Raw genomic sequence first — 18,568 nt, 5'->3', positions numbered from 1 at the left:
GTGATTTATATAGCAATGGATTATGCAGTACAGTGCCGGATTATTTGCAGTTTGGCATTCAGGAAGCATTCTGCTCCTAGGAGAATGTGACGCACGGCCACAGAATCCTCCTGTGTGCCATCGCCTCAGTGAGGAAGAGCATCCCCACATTTCTTTTCCTAGGCGCTAACACAGTATACACTTTAGCAGAAAGGCTCATTCCAAAGGTCTTTGGATTTTAATCATTTTAAATTTCTTATTAAGCTTCTGGCTCTTCAACACAAAGTGAATATTGCACTCTTTTGTTTTACATAATTATATTCAGTTGTCATATTTCAACAAGACATCGTTGGTGACTCTAGCTGGGTTAATAATGTTTTTTCATTATTAGCAGTAAAGCCAATAATTACAGACACATCGTCTAACCTGCTAGTGTAAAAGCACGTTGGTACTAGGAGATTTGGGGTCTGATAAGTGGCTCCGGATGGTGAATAATATATCCCCTAAATGATGAAAGGGACAAGAAAATAAAATGGTAGAAATATGTGTACTTCAGAAATAAACAGAAAACTACCACTAGCTAAAAGGTAGTCTTGAGTCTCATATGTGTACATAAAGTAAAATGAGTTTTATATACCAATTAATGCAAATTTATTGTCCATTTCATTTGTGCAGTAATTAAACTCTTATACTCAATAATATAAGAAATGATAATTAAACTCTTTGGAAAATGTTGAAGTGTTCCTAAATGTACAATAACTCCTCTCCCTTGTCTCATTATTTTTCCCTTCACGTACCTCTCATGTAATTATTTCAGTGATATTGAGTTCTGTGTGAGGAAGTTTATGCCTAGAAAAGGTGTTCACCAATAATGTGCCTCAGTTCCTACAATAGCAAGATGGAGAAGGTCCTTAGTCTCCTAGAATGTCACGTGGAACATCTCAGTTCTATATTTTGCCTTGACATTTGCATTATATCAGCTGATCATTATCTTGCCCTAATTTTCCATTTTAGCATTTCAGTGACCTTCTATGTTAGGTACATGCTATTCAGAAATGTTCCTCCAAGGCCAGATACTTTTTCCTTGAACAATTTATTTTTAATAACGTTTAGCAAATCCTCTCTCGTTAGCCTTCCTATCCGTCCACACAATCAAGATCCCTTTCTGCTAATCTGCCCAACCAAGGCATAAAGAAATAACCTATTTGAACATATGGTGAGAACTTTACTTCTACCAAAAATGAAGGAAAATGCTTTCACTTTTGTATATGACGTTTTCATTCTACAGCCTCACATTCGTTTCATGTCATGTTTTAGTGCAGTTTTCTGGACTGTTTATTTGCTCATTGGAATCAGAGCTAGTTATCTTCCTTGACAGTATGACTAGAATGTTAAACTATATTCATGTGAAAATCAATATCTCCCCAGGAATTAAGTTAGAGAAGTTCTAGGCAGCAATATCTGGATGCTATGTTGCAAAAAAGGAAGAATGGTTATAACTTTCTGCATCAATGGAGATACAGAGACCTTAGGAAATGAAGTAGAGGCCTCCATGGCTATTAGCTCCATGGAAGAATTTGTTCAAAAACTGAGAGCTTATTAAGTAGGGACCAAAATAGGAAACCATAAGTATTTTCTCGGGGAGGACAGCTTTCCACCATAATTGACTTCACATCCTGTATTTTTTTCATGGACTTGAGCTTTAAATATTTGAAACACAGGTAATTATTAGATGCTGCAAATGCATTAGTTGAGGCAGCGGTGGATATATCGTTCTCTTCCAGAGTGTAAGAAAAGGCATCACAGAAGTGAGCAGCCCTGAAGTGTGGCCTGGTCCGGTTTGGCAGGTGTTTGTCAGTTAGCAGCAGACTCAGGCAATAACGCTCTCTACTGCCTTCTGTTTCTGTTTCACCCCATTAATTGCGCTAAAGAAATGCACTCGACACCTGTGCTTTGTAGTCTCATTTAGCCCCACTGGCTACGAAAGTACTAACCCCGTTGATTGAGGTGTTGCAAACTGAGCCAAACCCCGCACTCCAGTAAATGCAATAGGCATTACTTATAATGGGAATTCTCTATTACTCATAATGGGAACTGTGGGAGTATTAGTTCATGCAGACCCAATGTGTCCCACCAAGGCAAGAAATTTGAAAAGGTATGTGTTGCTATATTATCCTTTTAATTTCAAAGCCTTCTCGTCTCAAGGCTATTCCCCTGCTGTCTCTTTCCAACTTTGGCTCTTTCACAAAGGAAAATCACGAAGGCAAATATAAACATTAAGTTAAAACACAGCTGAACAAAGTGCCAGAGTAATTTGAGCATCTGAAAATGAAAGATTCGGCAGTTGTGGTGGCTTCTTGATAACCACCCGTGCTAACCCTCTGTTAGCTGATCCAGCGTGCAAAGCAGCAGGCACAAGGCCCCTTGCTGTGAGGTCTGTCTCCAAAGCCCCAAGGTGGCCCCCCACACGCAAAGCAGGGTGTGAACCCAGGTGTTCTGAATACCAGGCTGCAGCTCATTTCACTGTGCCACAGGAGCTCCTACTTAAAACAAATGGCCATGCAAAATCCAGGTGGATCTATCTAGGGCAGAGTTAGAAACGCTGGTCTGTGGGAGGAGGAGCAGGAAGGAACTGCTAACAGGCTGAGCAGAAATGTCACAGAGCCACATGCCTCTAGCACCTGGGGCTGATGGGCACAGGTTGCCCAAGAGTATTACCTAACTGGGTGTTAGGTGAAAAAGCAACTTAAAATCACTGCATTAGAGAATTTTGAAAAGTCTTGTTTTGCTTTATTTTGATTTATTTGGTTTGGTTTTGTTTCCTGGAGCTGCCCCCATGGGTTCAATTACAAGAGGAACTTAGGGCTCCAATTCAATCTTTAGTTCTTGGACACATTGCACCCTTGTTTTGTGATAACCCAGCCTTCTTCCTCTAGAAGGTTCCATAGTCTGCGGATTACATGTATTGAACTTTCTGAAATGCAGGACCAAAGTTGATTCCTCTTATTTCTTTGTGGTGCTCCCTTCACTATAAGATTGCCCTTCAGTACAGCCCCGTCCTGTGGACATGTGTGTGGTGGGGATGAGGGAGTTAGGGAAACACCCACACTGTCATCACCCATGAGGACCCCTGAATCCACTAATGGTCCATAATAAAAGGAGTTTGAACAAATACTTTGCACACAAAGATAGCCAGTTTTACATTTGAGTTTGGCTGTACCAATAGGTTCAGTTGCTATGATCTTCTAGCCACTAGGCCTTGAGTTTTACTTTCAATAATAATGACTACCATGTGTTGAGTACTAACTTACTTGATATTAAACACTGTGTTAAATACCTTGCGAACATTACTTCATTTGATCCTGACAAACAACCGTATGAGATAAGTACTATTCTTATGCATATACCAAAAAATTAATTTCATGAAGACTTTTCATAAGACTTTAGACACATACACACAGACCTTTCTCTTTGTAACAATTCAATAGTCCTGGAAACAGTAAACAAGCAAAATCTATGCAGGATTTCTTACCAACAGTCCCACCTAGAGGCAGGAGGATAAACCAGCTAGAAAATATTTTATTCATATTTCTTCCAGAAAGGCTCCATTTGGTTTTGAACTCAGTTTGTCTTATAATTTTCTCATTATTTTTTGTATTAGTTGTCCTGAAAGCTAAAACAAAGCAAGAATGTTATGGGTGCACTAAAAATGTCCATGAAACCATTATGGTGTTAAAGCAAGAAGCAGGGCTGGTTCCCAGGATTTTCTGTCTAATCCCCAGTGAGCCACAGACCTATTCCTGATCAATGTCAGAATAGACACATCAACAAAGACTCGTAAGGCGGTCTGACTTTACCACTCCTGTAGAATTTTATTTGAAGAGAAGTTTCTTCCCTTTTCAGGCCCCATATTGTTTAAACATCAAGATCTCTCCAGTAAACCCCCACAACCACTATTATCAACTAAAATGTTTTCCTATTAGTGTTTTCAATGGTGATCAATATATTTAACAGGCAAATCAGGAATATTTTTTGAGCTACCCTTGTTTAGATATTCACATTTATAATTACTCCTGTGAAGGCTCACCTCAGAGCACCAGCCAATCCTGAGGAATTACCCAGGAACAATGAGTATGTAATAATTTATTATTAAACCTGGATAAGTTAGTATTGGGTAAGACTTCTCTTAGCTGCATAATTGGGAGAAGAAAATGAATACAGAAAGAAGTAACACACCCAGAGTCACCAAAAGAACTAAGGCTCAAACGCAGCACTGACACCAAAGCCCATGCCAATGTGTTTTGCGAAAAAGTACACTATGGACTGCCGGCATTAGAATCACTAGGGATGCTTCTTCCTGGGCCTCACCAAAGAACCCTGGAATTAGAATCTCTGGAGATAGGTACCCGGCACCTGCATTTTTACCAAGTGCCCCAGTGATTGTTAACATACATTGTGCAGAGCCTCCTGATGCTAGAGAATTACAGTGATCAAAGTGGGGAGCAGGTTCAAAGGGGTTCATCTGGCTCTAGCCTTTCTGCTCTCGTCACTGAGCAACCACAGGGTTCCAGTGATTACCCAGGTGGTCTCGGAATGTTCAAGAGGGGGTCAGAACAAGGACTTTTTGCTGTCTCTGGCCAAGTGGACATTGCACTGTTATCAGGTTCTAAAGAGAATTGGCTTACGGGGCGGGGGGGGGCGGGTGAAGGGGGAGGATGGAATAAAAAGAGAAAATAAGTTTGATGATTTGAATGAGGAAAGTTCAAAAGCTCATTGTAGGGCTCAGTCTACAGTTGAACAAAAAATAATGGGGCAAGAAAAAGATCAGAACTGGCCCCAGCCCTCAACCACTTTTCTCAGGCTTCAGTGGAATGTTGCCATCTAATGATTAATTTCAGCATTTTCTGTTGCATAAACGCTTAGCAATAACTTATTTAAAAAAGAAAAAGGAAAACCTCCTTGATGAGGGTTAAATGCTTTTTTTCTAAGACAGTCTGTTCAAAAACTTCACAGCTGAAAATTCAGCTAACCACATATCCCAACCAACCACATTTTATAGAAAACCCTTGGCCATGCAGATGAATACAGAATCCACAACAGTGCTCAAGGCTAGATGTATATTCATTTGAAAAGCACACTTCCTCAAATCGGTGGACCATTATTCTGTTAGGTTTGCTTTTGGGTAATTATAAGATGGATATGCTTTTCTTCCCCAGTCTCAGGAGGCCCAGGTGCTGAAACAATTGGCAGAGAAGAGGGAACACGAGCGAGAAGTCCTTCAGAAGGCTTTGGAGGAAAACAACAACTTCAGCAAGATGGCGGAGGAAAAGCTGATCCTGAAAATGGAACAAATTAAGGAAAACCGTGAGGCTAATCTAGCTGCTATTATTGAACGTCTGCAGGAAAAGGTAATCACAACCAAGTCCTGAGCAGATGGATACATTCATATGCAACACAGCTGGGTGAACGCCCATAGGCCTGAGCACCAGAGACTTAGTCAAAATTTGCTGCAGGTGTGAGGAGAACTATCCCTCCCCCCCACCATGGGCAGGGTCCCACAGTGTAGCATTAACTTAGTGGGAGGTGCAACATGGCAGAGGAATGGGAATCCACCATTAAAGCTAGAATTTTGTCAAATTTTCCAATGATGAATGGATTCAGGGAGGCTGATTAATGCTTTTTAAATGTATAAGACTTCTATACAAATCTTAAGAACCAATATATTGGAGAAATATTAAATTGGAAATATTAAAGTAAATGTTATATTAATATATATTAATATAAAATGTGAATAACATTTCATTTTTATTTCATATTTACTTAACTAATATATGATATTTGATCTAAATATTAAATTAGGAAAATATATTTGCCAGAAAAGGCCAGGATATTTATGAACACTACTAAGCTCATTCTTCTAATGGGGGAAAATCCACATGGAAGACTAGAGTATAATAACATTATATGAAACTCTAGAAAAGATTAGCCAAGAGGGGACATTCATTTCATCAAGTTCTGGTATCCTGGTGCCTTTCTTCTCGACAACCTGAACATGTATTTGTTCCCATCATTCAAGATGAGCAGTGCTGGGGTTCCTCTGAAAAATCCTCTCTCTTTCTCTTTTGTAGGCTCTCTGCTACCTATCTCCCACCTATCCCCCAAAACACACTTTCTTTTGACAATGTACAGTATAGCTATGAATAGTTTAGTTTTGTCCATTTCTAGAAATTGGATTAAGCGTTGAAAATTAGGATCTCTGAGAAAGATGCCTCAATCCAATGCTATTACACATTAGGCATTAGAAATGCAAAGAGAAACAGAACTCTTCCGGTCTTCAGAGCACTGGGAGTTTAGTCCAATCAGCCTCCTATTTTGTAAGTATTTCTTAGGAAGTTTCATATCTTCTCTGGAGTTGGCCCATCTCATCTAAGGTTCAGACAACCTTATCCTGAAGTTCTGGTGATTCTTTGTTTTTATTCCCAGTCTCTGACTACAAGTATCAGGCTAAAACCAAAGGAAATCAGACATAAAAACTTTTAAAGATATAATTGCACGGATATTTTCATCTGTGCTCTTGAAGAATTTTTGAAAGCACTGCTGGGAAAGGGCATGTGGGCTCTGACACAGTAGCAAGACACTGAGGCTGTCAGAGGTGTGTGGGCAAGTATTGACTTGGGCAGGAGCCAGAATAGCCACTGGATGCCTTAGCCAAAACCTGAAAATTGGATTAAATGTTGATTGATAAGCTGGTGTTTCCATACTCTCAGAATTATGTCATCATGTTTCACCCAAATGAGTCAGGTCAGGATTTTGTGGAGGCAACAGAATTTGGCTCTCTGCTGGTTGCATATGGTAGTACCATAACAAATGCCCTACTAAGATGCAGGAGATTCAGCAGTTCTATTTGCTAAAATTTACTCCCTGACCTTGAACCAGTCAGCCGTCCTCCATTTGCCCTCATATTGCACTGTTCTAGAGAAGTGGAGAAGTTCCTACTTGACCAGTGCTGGTACCATGGACAGCAGAGAGCCACTGTGTGTTTTATCTAGGATCATTGTGACTTGACCTTCATCTCACATGCAAAGCCCTAAAAACATCAAGCAAAGTTGATAGGAATGGGACATACTGATCTTAGTCCAGCATACTTGATAAGGCCTCTAGTATCCAGTGCGAGATTTATTATATCATTGGCAGTCTGCGAACATTTTTGTTTTTGAAATTGCACATACCCAAACACAGAGCATAGCCCTCTTAATAGCAATTGTAAAATAGTTCATGAAATTTGCGTATTATGCAAATTTCCAGAAGTGCTGGCTTATAATAGGCAATTTATTTTTCTCTGTGTGTGTTTTTTTTTCTTCACCTGGCCCACCCATGCTCAGCGCCTGTTTGCACTCTTCCCCAGATTTAGCCCCCTCCTCCCACACATACATACATGCATACCTACACACAACTTTTCCTGGAAATAATAAACCTGTCCAGTGTTTAAAATTCCTGACATCAACCTGCAAAATCTTCAGGGTTAGGACCCAGTATCCGTATTTTTTTAAACTTTCCATATGATTTCAATATACAGCCATTTTTGAGAACTAGTGGTTTGTAGCCTATTCTGATTTAAATCTCAGCTGGCAGTATTCTATCCCATGTCGAATGATGCCAGCCAGATAATTTCTAGGATAACATTTTTCTTGGTATTCCATAGCTAAAGAGATGTTTTTCAAATCTAATAGGATCTTTGGCCAGTGTCAGCAAAGATCTCTTTTATCTCCTCAATAAAATGGAGATACTTCTTAGGGAGTATCAAATTTACTTTCATTTGATATATTTTAAATAGGTTGATTTCATACAAAATTGTTTACATATTGTGCATGTGTGTGTGTGTACTAAACCTACTTTGCTTTTTCCTAAAATAGGACAAGGTAAGTTTTATATTATGATCAATATTTAACCTTTTGTTTTAATGAAATTTCTCATATAAGATTAGAAATTAAAAAGAGGGCCAATTGTAATAGTAATGCTTGAAATGTATGAATCTGCCAATATAACATAAGTGGTTCTGAGATCTGCCACATCAGAAGATGATTACTCCTGAAGTAACACCACTAATGAGTTAATCATTCAGTGAGTATTTGAGTCCCTATTATATGCTTAGGAACATGGAGGGGGATATAATATCAAAAGTTATTTACCAACCATCTCTTTCCCAGTGCAGACAATATAAAATCCAGTTATAATGTAGCACCAACAATTAGAGACTAGGACAACATGTAGTATGGTCCAATACAGACAGTATATACAAAGACACTGAAAAATATCGGTGCACATAAATCCGCATCAAGGTTACCACACTAAGTGCCTACCGTTCTGACAGCCCTCACTGGCCTCTCAATTAGGCAAGAGATGTGGTCCAATTCCGTGCGAGCTTCTGCAGCAATCCGCCTACCACCCAGCCCTCGGCCCCTCTTCTCCTCAGTGAAGAGAATTGAGCATTTGAGCATACTCTCACCAGGACATCCATGATGGTTTCCTCAGTGTCATTGGCCGATAAATTCCCAGAAACCCCACGGAGCCCCAGCCATGTTAGCTCAAAGCCTTTAGCTAAAACTGAAAGCCCAAAGCAAAAGCAGGCCTGGCTGTACTTTAGAATCTCCTGGAGAGCTCTTTAAGAGATCCGGATTTAATTGTCTGGAGTCGGGCCCAGAAATTAGTATTATTTTTAAAGCTCACCAGTAGTCTCCAATATTTATTTAGCCATAGTTGAGAACCACTGAGCTAAAGGCTTCTTAAATATGCTTTCCTATGTCATTATAAACTGTAGTTAAGTATTTTTGATCCTAGTTCCATGAGTGTGCTTTTTTCTTCCAAAGAAGAATGTTATACTCATTTTTTATTTCAATTTCCTGTTTTCGTAGTGCCTCATCTCAACATTCCAGACCATTATATAGAAAAGAATCAAATGTGGAGAAGGGTATAAGAGGAGGGATACCTATGCCACAAAGACCTGCATTAGGCTTATCTATTGATGTCTCTCAGCTTTCTCTGAGTATCTGCCTTAGAAAACTCTGGACTCAAGGTCTTCTGATAATTGCAGACAGTTTACTGATAGGAAAATCAAACTAGGTTGAAAATTACATGCTTCCTGCATGTCTGCCTTTGGTTCTCCCACATTTTGATATAAGGTCCCATTAACATTTCATGAGTAGATATCTGATAATTTAAACATAAAGTGTTCAAATAATAGATTGACAAAAATGCCTGAAAATCAACAATATTTTTTTGGAAACTCAGAGAATTTATTTAAATGTTTCATATTTTCTCAAGCTCACAAATTATATTTGTTCTTTCCAATGGCAAAATTCATTTCTTTATTACTAATTTTCAGTTTAATAAGTGTACTCCAAAGTAGCCTAATAATACTAATTATAATGTTTCCTGTTACGTTATAAATTTGAGTTTATATGAATCTTTACACTTGAGGCTTTGTTTTTTTCTAGCATAGGGATGGTCTGGGCTTTTTCTCAATTTTCGCCAGAGCTCAGCTCTCACTAATTAGTTTCTTTCTGCATGAGAAAAAGATTTTGCTTCATCTTTTTCCTCATAATAGCAGAACAAAAAGAAGAGTCAGCTGCATCCATGCTAATTTCCCCTGTGACATTTCCAAACGGGACTTGATTTCTCTATACATGCTTTTTTCCTCCTCTTCATGGTTTTTGAACATATACAAAGGCTCATTTAAACCAATTAAATAAAATTGGTTTTAATCTCTTTCTCTAGAGTCAACTTCCTGCTTACTCTAATTTTGTATTTTTGAAGGAAGTGTAGGGTGGTCTGTGCCTTTTTCTCCCAGAAACTACACTTGAAAAGACACATTTTTCAGGCCTGTAATATCAGCACTTTGGGTGGCCGAGGTGGGAGGATTGCTTGAGGCCAGGAGTTCAAGATTGGCCTGGTCAAAGTAGCAAGACTCCATCTCTACAATTAAGAATAAAAATTAAAAAATTAGCCAAGTGTGGTGGCTCATGCCTGTAGTTCCAGCTACTCAGGAGGCTGAGGCAGGAGGATCGCTTGAGCCCAGGAGTTTGAGGCTGCAGTAAGCTATCATCGGGCCATTGCACTCCAACCTGGGTGGCAGAATGAGACCCCATCTCAAAAAAAAAAAAAGAGAGAGAGAGAGAGAGAGAGACTTTTCCCATATAACTATGAAATTTTTATTGAGATTGTGATTAAGAGGGTGGGCTGTAGAGCCAGATTCGCTGGGTTTAAATCCTTCCTAGCTTTCCAAGTATTAATTAAGTGAACTTGCGAAAATTATCCTTTCCATGTCTTGGTTTCTTCTTCTATGAAATGGAGATGATAATAGAGCCTCCACCATCGGATTGTTATGAGGATTAAGGGAATTAATACAGGTAAAATCTGTACTGATGCAGGCCTGTTACATATTAAGTGCCTAATAAATGCTCAGTATTATAATATAAAGAATGCTGTAAGCATAGGCTTCTTAAGATTAATAGAGTTTAATGATAAGATGTACTTTCTAGCTGGTCAAAGTCATTGCCTCTGCACTAAAGAAATCTATACAGCCTCAAGAAATTTCTGGAGTTTCAGCGGGGGGAAGGGGGAGGCAATATAAACAATATTCTAAATATAAAAATAAATCATACTACTAATAATTAGCATCTTGAAATTTCAATTTAACAAACATTAATTTACCACCTATGATGTGCAAGACAATGTGATTGTAGTCATCTGATGTAGAACCATGTACTAAAAAATATTGGATCCACCTTTCTTCCATCAGTTCCCACCTCAGGAAGTTCGGTTCCCAACCCAAGGCTAGTGCCTTGGTTTCTCATGTAAATAAACATCCACCAATCCCATGCTGCCTGCAAAGCACTCTGCTAAGCCCTGCAAGTGGAACAAAAATGAGAAAACACAGTCCAGGCCTTCAGTAAGCTGATAGTCAAGTATAGCAGATGAGACAAGAACAGAAGTGCTCATAATACAAGTTAGAATAAAATGACTGCTACATAAAAGGAAAGATTTATGCAGGTGTTCAAATGGAAAATGAGATTACTTCTGTTTGCAGTCTCCTAAAAATCCTTGTGGAGAAAAAGCCACAGGGCTTAAAAGAGTAAGTTTACAATCCTGGCCAGTGAAGATAAAAGATTAGGAATCTCAATTATTGAAAATTGCTTGAAAAGGCAATTCCATTAAACTGAAATGTCAAGTGTGTGTAGGAAAAGACTGGAAAAGTCATTTGGACTCCAGTTAGGAAGGACCTTGACGAAGAGATCCAGAGCTTAGGAAGCAGTACAAAAAGTTTTCTTCCTGGATCCAACACCCCTACAATGTCCATCAGCAATTATAAAATCAGGCACCATTAAAAATGATAAGGAAATCAACAGTGTGATATTTTATTGCTATTCTCTGGATTTATACAGTAGTCCTAATATTCAACATTCCCTTAATCATACGACTTTTTCATCATAGTTTTAAACAAAAACAGGCTAAATGTATTTTTACAGACACTATAAGTCTTGTAAGATCTTCTCTAATGTGACATTTCCTGGGGCCCATGTTTTTCTCTTTTGTGAAATGAGAAAAATTCCTAAAGGCAGATACCAAACTGGGTTATTGCCAGTCACACGCATGGTATGCAAAGGATCAGACAGGCCATCCTAGTTCTCTGTGGACCAGTCAACATGGCTCTGTGACATTTCTTCTCCCTTTGGTGTTTTTTAGGAGAGGCATGCCGCGGAGGTGCGCAGGAACAAGGAACTCCAGGTTGAACTGTCTGGCTGAAGCGATGAGGGTCTGGCACGCCCCACCAATAGTAAATCCCCCTGCCTATATTATAATGGATCATGCGATATCAGGATGGGGAATGTATGACATGGTTTAAAAAGAACTCATTATAAAAAACAAAAAAAAACAGAATCAAAAATTTTAAAAAAAAAATCAATGCGGTCTCTTTGCAGAATGTTTTGCTTGATGTTTAAAAAATACCTTGGATCTTATTTTGTAAATACTTACATTTTTGTTAAAAAATACAAGTATTGCATTATGCAAGTTATTTCATAATCTTACATGTCCTGTAACAGGCTTTTGATGTTGTGTCTTTCCACTCAAATGGATTTGCTAGGTCTGTTCTTTTTGAAGCTCCCCATGTCTAATTCCATTCCAACAGAAACATGAGGTCAGTAGACAGTCTATGGTGCTAGAAACCCACCATTGCCTAATGACCTAGACGGACGGCTGTGTAATCTCTGAGCTTGACTAAGACCATACCTAGATCACACAGGTATTATGACTCCACATGAACCTCCACATTTGTTCGCTCATAATCTACTTACTGCCTAGAAACTACAAAACCAGGCTAAGAAAAAACCACCAATCATAGCATTTACTTCTGCTTCTACTGGATTATGTGCTACAAATGTGCTTTTGGCTGTAAAAAGGGATGGATGAGAAGACAGATCTGAGATCAATCTGGGTAGAAGCAAAAAACTGAACCTTTTACAAGTGCTGAACACACATCCAAATCCACATGGTTCAAGCGGCCATGAAATCGCTCTTCATAAAGTGGGCTTAATTCTCTAGTTTAAGTTCTTTTGATGGAATGAATTAATTAATGTGTCAGGTGGCTTATTTGTGGATGCTATGATTGATGATGTTCATTTTAAGCTCTTACCTATAGTACAAGTACATGATGCTACTGAATATTTTTCCACTTGGAAACTGTGAGCTGGTTGTTGCATTAAAACACACGCACAGACAAAATCGAAACACTGCGGACTTTCACGCAAGCTGGTCTTTCTTCCCCAGTGTGAGGCAATCCTGCCTAGTAAAAAAATAAATAAATAAATTACTCCATCTGTGAAGCTGATGCCAGTTAAGGGGGCGAGGCAGGGCATTTGTGCCAACCGAGAATCACCAGATACCCACCATAAGTACCTAGCGCAGTTTTGAAGTCGTTTCTCCCCAACTCCCAACTCCTGAAGGTTGCTGCCTGCATATTTACTCTTCATTAGTGCTATTTTCCTGTATGTCATTGTGAGCAAGCTGTGATTAATAAAGAATTGGAGTTCTGTGAACTAATAAAGGTTTGGTCTGTTCTCTTGCCCCTTCTCATCTCCAGCCCTGGAGTTCGGCTTTCTTAAAAGGGTGGCCATTGAATGAGACAGTTGCCCAAGCGGAGGTAATAATTAGAGTTTGAAGGAAACCAGTGCCCTGCTGATTGACTTCCCTTCTGGAGCAGTAGGTCGCATCTCTCTTCTCTCGCCTCTGACAGGCCAGCACGGTGGGGGAGATCTTCAATCTGTTCCTCTTAAAAATATACAGGACTGAAAGAGATACTGAAGATTCAGACTGATAATTCTGAGAAAGGGAGCCCCTTTCAAAACAGTGGAAGGTTCCTGGCACCAACTCAAGGTCCCCCATGTGGCCCACAGGACACCTCCCCCAGCCTAGGCCGTCTGTTACAATGTAATTCCCGGCCGTACTGCTGAATTTTGTGCTGCCAATAAAAGTACTGCGCACATGGACACAGCAGGGTCCTGTCAGTGACCCAGATGGTTCTCACAGGACCAAAGGAACCGCATCCAGTTTCAGCAGAAAATCATAAATAACCGAAATCACACAGCTCTATGAATAAGTAAACTGGGCTGTAGTCCTTGGGAGCTCGAGCAAGCCAAGTTTAAGGGTGGAGGCCACCTGGTCTCTGTCTTGAATGTCCTTTAATATTTGTGGGAATGTAACACTGCAACAAATGATACACGTGCTTAATGCGATACACATGAGCTTCTGAATACCCTGAAATAAGCCCTATTTTCACACTGGTTTTATATAACTTAGTTCGGAAAACATTACCTGAATGACTTTCTCTGGGCCAGACCCTGTGAAAAAAGCCCTAGAGACATGAACATGAATGACCACAAGAAGCTCACAGTCTAGTAGCTTATTTTGGCCCAAAAATAGCAAGCAGGATATGTTGGTCAGTCCATGCAGCATACTGAGGGGAAGCAGACAATGTCTATGAAGTTTCCTGAAATATTAAAAATAGTTGGCAAGTCCTTCATACTACTTTGCGGGTCCCTAAACTGAAACTGCTGATGGTTCCAACTGCCTGATACAGAGAAAGGTGCACGATTGTTCCAGGTCACGATGCCCACGTCTCATGACTTCGCTGCCTATTCATAGCTCATCGCAGACACCTCCAGGTCTCAGCAAACTGGCGAGGGGGGTGGTTATTTATGGAGCTTCCCTAGACTAGTAGTCCTCAGATTTTAGTGTGCTTCGGAGTTGTCCGGAAGGCTTATTCAAAACAGAATGGTCAGTCCCACCTCCGGAGTTTTTGATTCCTGAGGTCTGTGTGGAAGCCTAAAAATGTGTAGTTCTAACACATTCCCAGGTGACGCCAGTACTGCGTGTCTGCAGCCCTCCCTTGAGAAGTGCCGCTATAAACAATGAAACAGATCCAGGTGCAGGGGACTCCCGGTGGCTGCCACACCGAGGGCATCTGTTTCCATCAGGGCATCTTCCATGGGAGGCAGGATGTGAAAAGAAACTTATTCACTCTGATTCAAAAAAGTGGAGGTGGGATGCAAACGAATCCAAGAACAAACAAAATGAACAATGACACCTGGCAGAATAATAAAACAATGGAAGGAAAAATATACCTAGGGGCCCGGGTGAGGTCAGGGAACAAATGACTGGTCATCTCTCGCACAACATATTATTTCAGTAGGAACTAAATCATCTGAAGATGCTGCTGACCCTTTAATAGATTAACTAAGGCCTCTGTGCAGGGGGTTGCCATGTCATGAATTACCCACAGTTTGGTAGCCTCGTTCCACTCACAGTTTTGGGGGGATTTTCTTGGATTTTGTTTTTTGTTTTCTTTTGTTTTGCAGTCTTGGTTTCCTCCATACTGTGTTTAAATTGTATCAATTTCTTTCTATGAATTTTCACAAAATCCCACTGATTTGGTGATTCACTCTCACCTCCTATCTCTTCTACACCAAAATGTGTGGAAGAACTGAACGTGGCAAAGGCCTTCTCTCTGGTGAGAGTCCGCCTTCGGGACCATCCGCTTCCACAGCACTTGAGAGGAGAAGACAAAGATAAAAATGTGCTGATCTGATCGGCATATTCTACCCCAGCCATCCTTCTCCTACTGAGGGGGGATGAGAAGGGGGAGACAGGGCTCTGCGGCTTTAGCATCCAAATAATCGATCCCCTCTGTTCCCGGTGCGGACAAGGCACACTTCTTTGACTTCTAATTAGGCCATTTGCCAAAAATGCTAAGGCAAACACAGAGCCCACAGCAAATCTAAGGTCCCCGAGCCCCACCAAATTACCTCTGTCATCTTGGATGCCTCACTGTCCCCCCACCACACATCTCCAGTTGATCATCTAGTAGAGTCCCTTTGACCCCCACATTGTCCCTCAGTCCTGCTTCCAGAACCACTGCCCAGTCTGGGCCTACGAGACACTTGCAACAGCCTCCCAACAAGCCTCCTTCAGGCCAATCCGCAGCCTCCTCTACACACTGATGAGGTGTCTCTGGTACTCTACTGCCCCCTGCCCTCTGTCTGCAGAATGAAGTCTGCACGCCTCTGCGTGACATTGAAGTGTCCCACCGTCTCTCTGTTTTCTCAAGAACACTAGTCTCCTTCCACCCCTAATTATTCAATCTGGCATGCCAATGGCGTGACGCTTCAGGCCCCCATCCACATCTGTACTCTCTGAGTAGAATCATCTTCACTGCACTGTAAGTCAGGAGAGCTAGGTCAGGCTATGATAAAAAAAAAAAAAAAAAAAAAACCTCAGTAAATTAAAACCACAAAGGTTTATTTTCTGCTCCTGTTACATATCCAACAGGAGTCACTGTGGACTCTGTCATTCCTCGCTCTGGGGCCAAAGGTGATGGAGCTGCCTCTATCTGGAACATTGCTGGTCACTGAGGAAGAGGGAAAGTGCAAGGATGACCAATCATGCACTGGCTCTCTTCACGGAAGTAGCACATGTCACAGTTCATTGGCCAAAGCAAGTGATATGATCCCATTTAACTCTTACATGGAAAGAAAAGTGCAATCTTGTCAAAGACTCAGAAGGAGGAAAGCCAGAAATATTTGGTGAGCCACACCAATGACTGCCACGCTGCTGGTCACCAAATATTCAGCTCACTCTCCTTCCTCCATGTAAAGACACTGTTCCCAAGATAAAAAGCCCCCAAGTCTCATTTAATCATAGCACCAATCTCAATGTCTAAAATTTCTGGGTGATACACAGGTTCCCCCCCTCCCCCCCGTCTCACATGCGCATGTTTAGACGTGGGTTCTCTTGACCAGAGACAAATAAATTAAAAAGACAAATTATCATTTCCTACACATTCAGTTACAATGGTGAAATGGGACAGGATAATCCCAATGAACATACTTATTCTAAAGGAAAAGAATGGGAGATACAGCATTCTTGGATCATAGAAATCCTAGTATCCCACTGGCCAGACATTGTGAGGCCCCTCTACTCTGAGGAGGGGACACATTCCTTGAGCCTGTCTCTGCTGTGCTCCTAGAGATGAGCTCCAGTGTTTCCCATGGCTCTTGGCTCTGTCCTCTAAGCAAATCTTCCTGTCCCTTGTCTCATTGGCCACATCCACAGGGACATTGGGGAATTCACCTCCTTGGAATCTGAATCTCCTTGAAAGCAGCTTTTCCAGCCTGCTTGCTGCCACCAAGCCTGGGGACCATTACATCTTGACTGATGACCATATTGGTCCAGATCCTGACAGGAAACAGGTGGCACACTACAAAGTAGTAAACGAAGAGAATTTAACGACAAATCTATTAAAAGGGTGTGAGTGGATTAAGAGCAACCAGCAGAGGATGGGGAAGCACCTATGAAATAGAAACAGGAGAAACCACTTCCACCCCTGGCCTGTGTACTCAGGAGATAACAGCAGCTGTAGAAGACTGTCCCAGCAGGAGCCATGACCTCAGGAGAGGAATTCAGCCTCTAACAAGTGCAGCCTGGCAAGGAGGGATCTGGGAATCAATACTGAAATATCTTTCTTCCCTTACCCTTCAATCTCTAGGCAAGTCTCACATTGGCCAAACCCAACCAGAAGTCAGGACGCAAGGGAGCCCAGTATCCCAGGGAAAGAAGTCAGCCTTTGAGGCTGAGGCAGATGAAGAAAGGTAGAGAGAACCCAGACAGGCAGACAGAGAACACGTTTCCTCCCTCCCGAAGGACACTGCTTCCCCTGCAGGCTTCTCAGAGAGATATGCTAAGATCTTCCTTGCTCTCATCTGCCACTTCCAGTTCATTCTGTTTTTTCTAAAACACCCATTCCTGAAGTTCATGTCTCCGAACTATTCAACCACTTCTCTTTCTTGCTGGTGTTCACTACCAACCTCCAGGTCACATTCTCTCAGTTCTCTATGATTTTTAGTTCCTGGATCACAGTTATTCTCTTTAACTCTGTTTTTATCCTGTTGATTGGCCATCAATATCCATATAGAAGAAGTTTCCACATTCTTCTCTGAGTTCCTTGACCTCTCCTCCTCTCATGACCTTGCTCATCTATTTTTCTGCAGCTGCTCAGTCCTTCAGTCACTCCCTAGATCTTATAATTATCAATGATCACAATTCCTCCATCATCTCCATTCCATGCATCCCACTCTCTGACACCATCTCCTGTCTTTCCAGCTAAATCCCTTGAGTGCCTTGACTCCTACCCTTCAGCTACACTGGGGCTTCCATCCACTGATAGGACTTTTTCACATCCCTCGCCCTCCTTAGTCACTTCCCTCCTTACCCAGCTTAAACTCCAATCATTTAATCATTTAATCTCTGTCATATATTTCTACAACTCCCTCTTTTAATGTGTTGTGCCCAGTTGGTCAAACCCATGATGCTAGCTAAATTAACTCTAATCCGTGCCTGTACCCATGCAGATGAACATAGTTGTAGAAATCACACGTCTATGCTGACTGGTCTCTCTTTAAATTCATGAACATGAACTTCAAATGAGCCCTAATTTTTCCTGGCAATATTTCACTAGTCTTATTCTAGTGAAATATTGCACTATATTTATGCTATATTTCCCTAGTCTTATTCTTATACTCTCTTAAACCTCCTCAAACTTCCAACACCACCTCTCCTATCCTCAGCTAATGAGTCTTCTTCCTATTTCACTGAGAAAATGAAGCAATTAGAAGATAATTTCCATAGACTCCTTCCAGCACATCTCTCCACCTATCACACTTATGCTCTGCCTCCCGACAATCACTACAGATGAGCTGTCTAAAGCTAGTCCTTCCTTTTGTACAATAGATCCCATCTCCTCTCATCATCTCAGATATATTGCTACAGGAATTCCCCTCTCTCCCTCATAGTTCATCATTTTTCTTTCTACAAGTTCAGCATAAAGACATGCCATTATTTCTTCCATCTTGAAAAAATTTTTGATTCCGTTTTTCCAACCAGCTATTGATGTACTTTTCTGTTCCACTTTGCAGCAAAACTCCTAAGCATTGTCTCCACTATCTTTCATTTCTCTCCTCCCCTTCTCTCATAAACCCTC

General features: G+C 40.9%; 1 protein-coding gene across 1 annotated transcript in view; it reads left to right on the top strand.

Annotated features, from left to right (window-relative positions):
- STMN2 (stathmin 2) overlaps positions 1 to 13,077 on the top strand; it is a 52,573-nt gene extending 39,496 nt beyond the window's left edge. Inside the window, exons 4-5 of the mRNA XM_069466325.1 lie at positions 5,196 to 5,387; positions 11,722 to 13,077. Of these exons, the coding sequence (XP_069322426.1) occupies positions 5,196 to 5,387; positions 11,722 to 11,781 (252 nt within the window). The 3' untranslated portion in view covers positions 11,782 to 13,077. The remainder of the gene's footprint in view (positions 1 to 5,195; positions 5,388 to 11,721) is intronic.
- Positions 13,078 to 18,568: the final 5,491 nt, after the last annotated feature.

Source organism: Eulemur rufifrons, chromosome 3, assembly GCF_041146395.1.
Source record: "Eulemur rufifrons isolate Redbay chromosome 3, OSU_ERuf_1, whole genome shotgun sequence".
Classification (NCBI taxonomy): Eukaryota; Metazoa; Chordata; class Mammalia; order Primates; family Lemuridae; genus Eulemur; species Eulemur rufifrons.
Note: the sequence above shows the minus strand (reverse complement) of the source record. Positions and strands in the feature narration are given on the sequence as shown.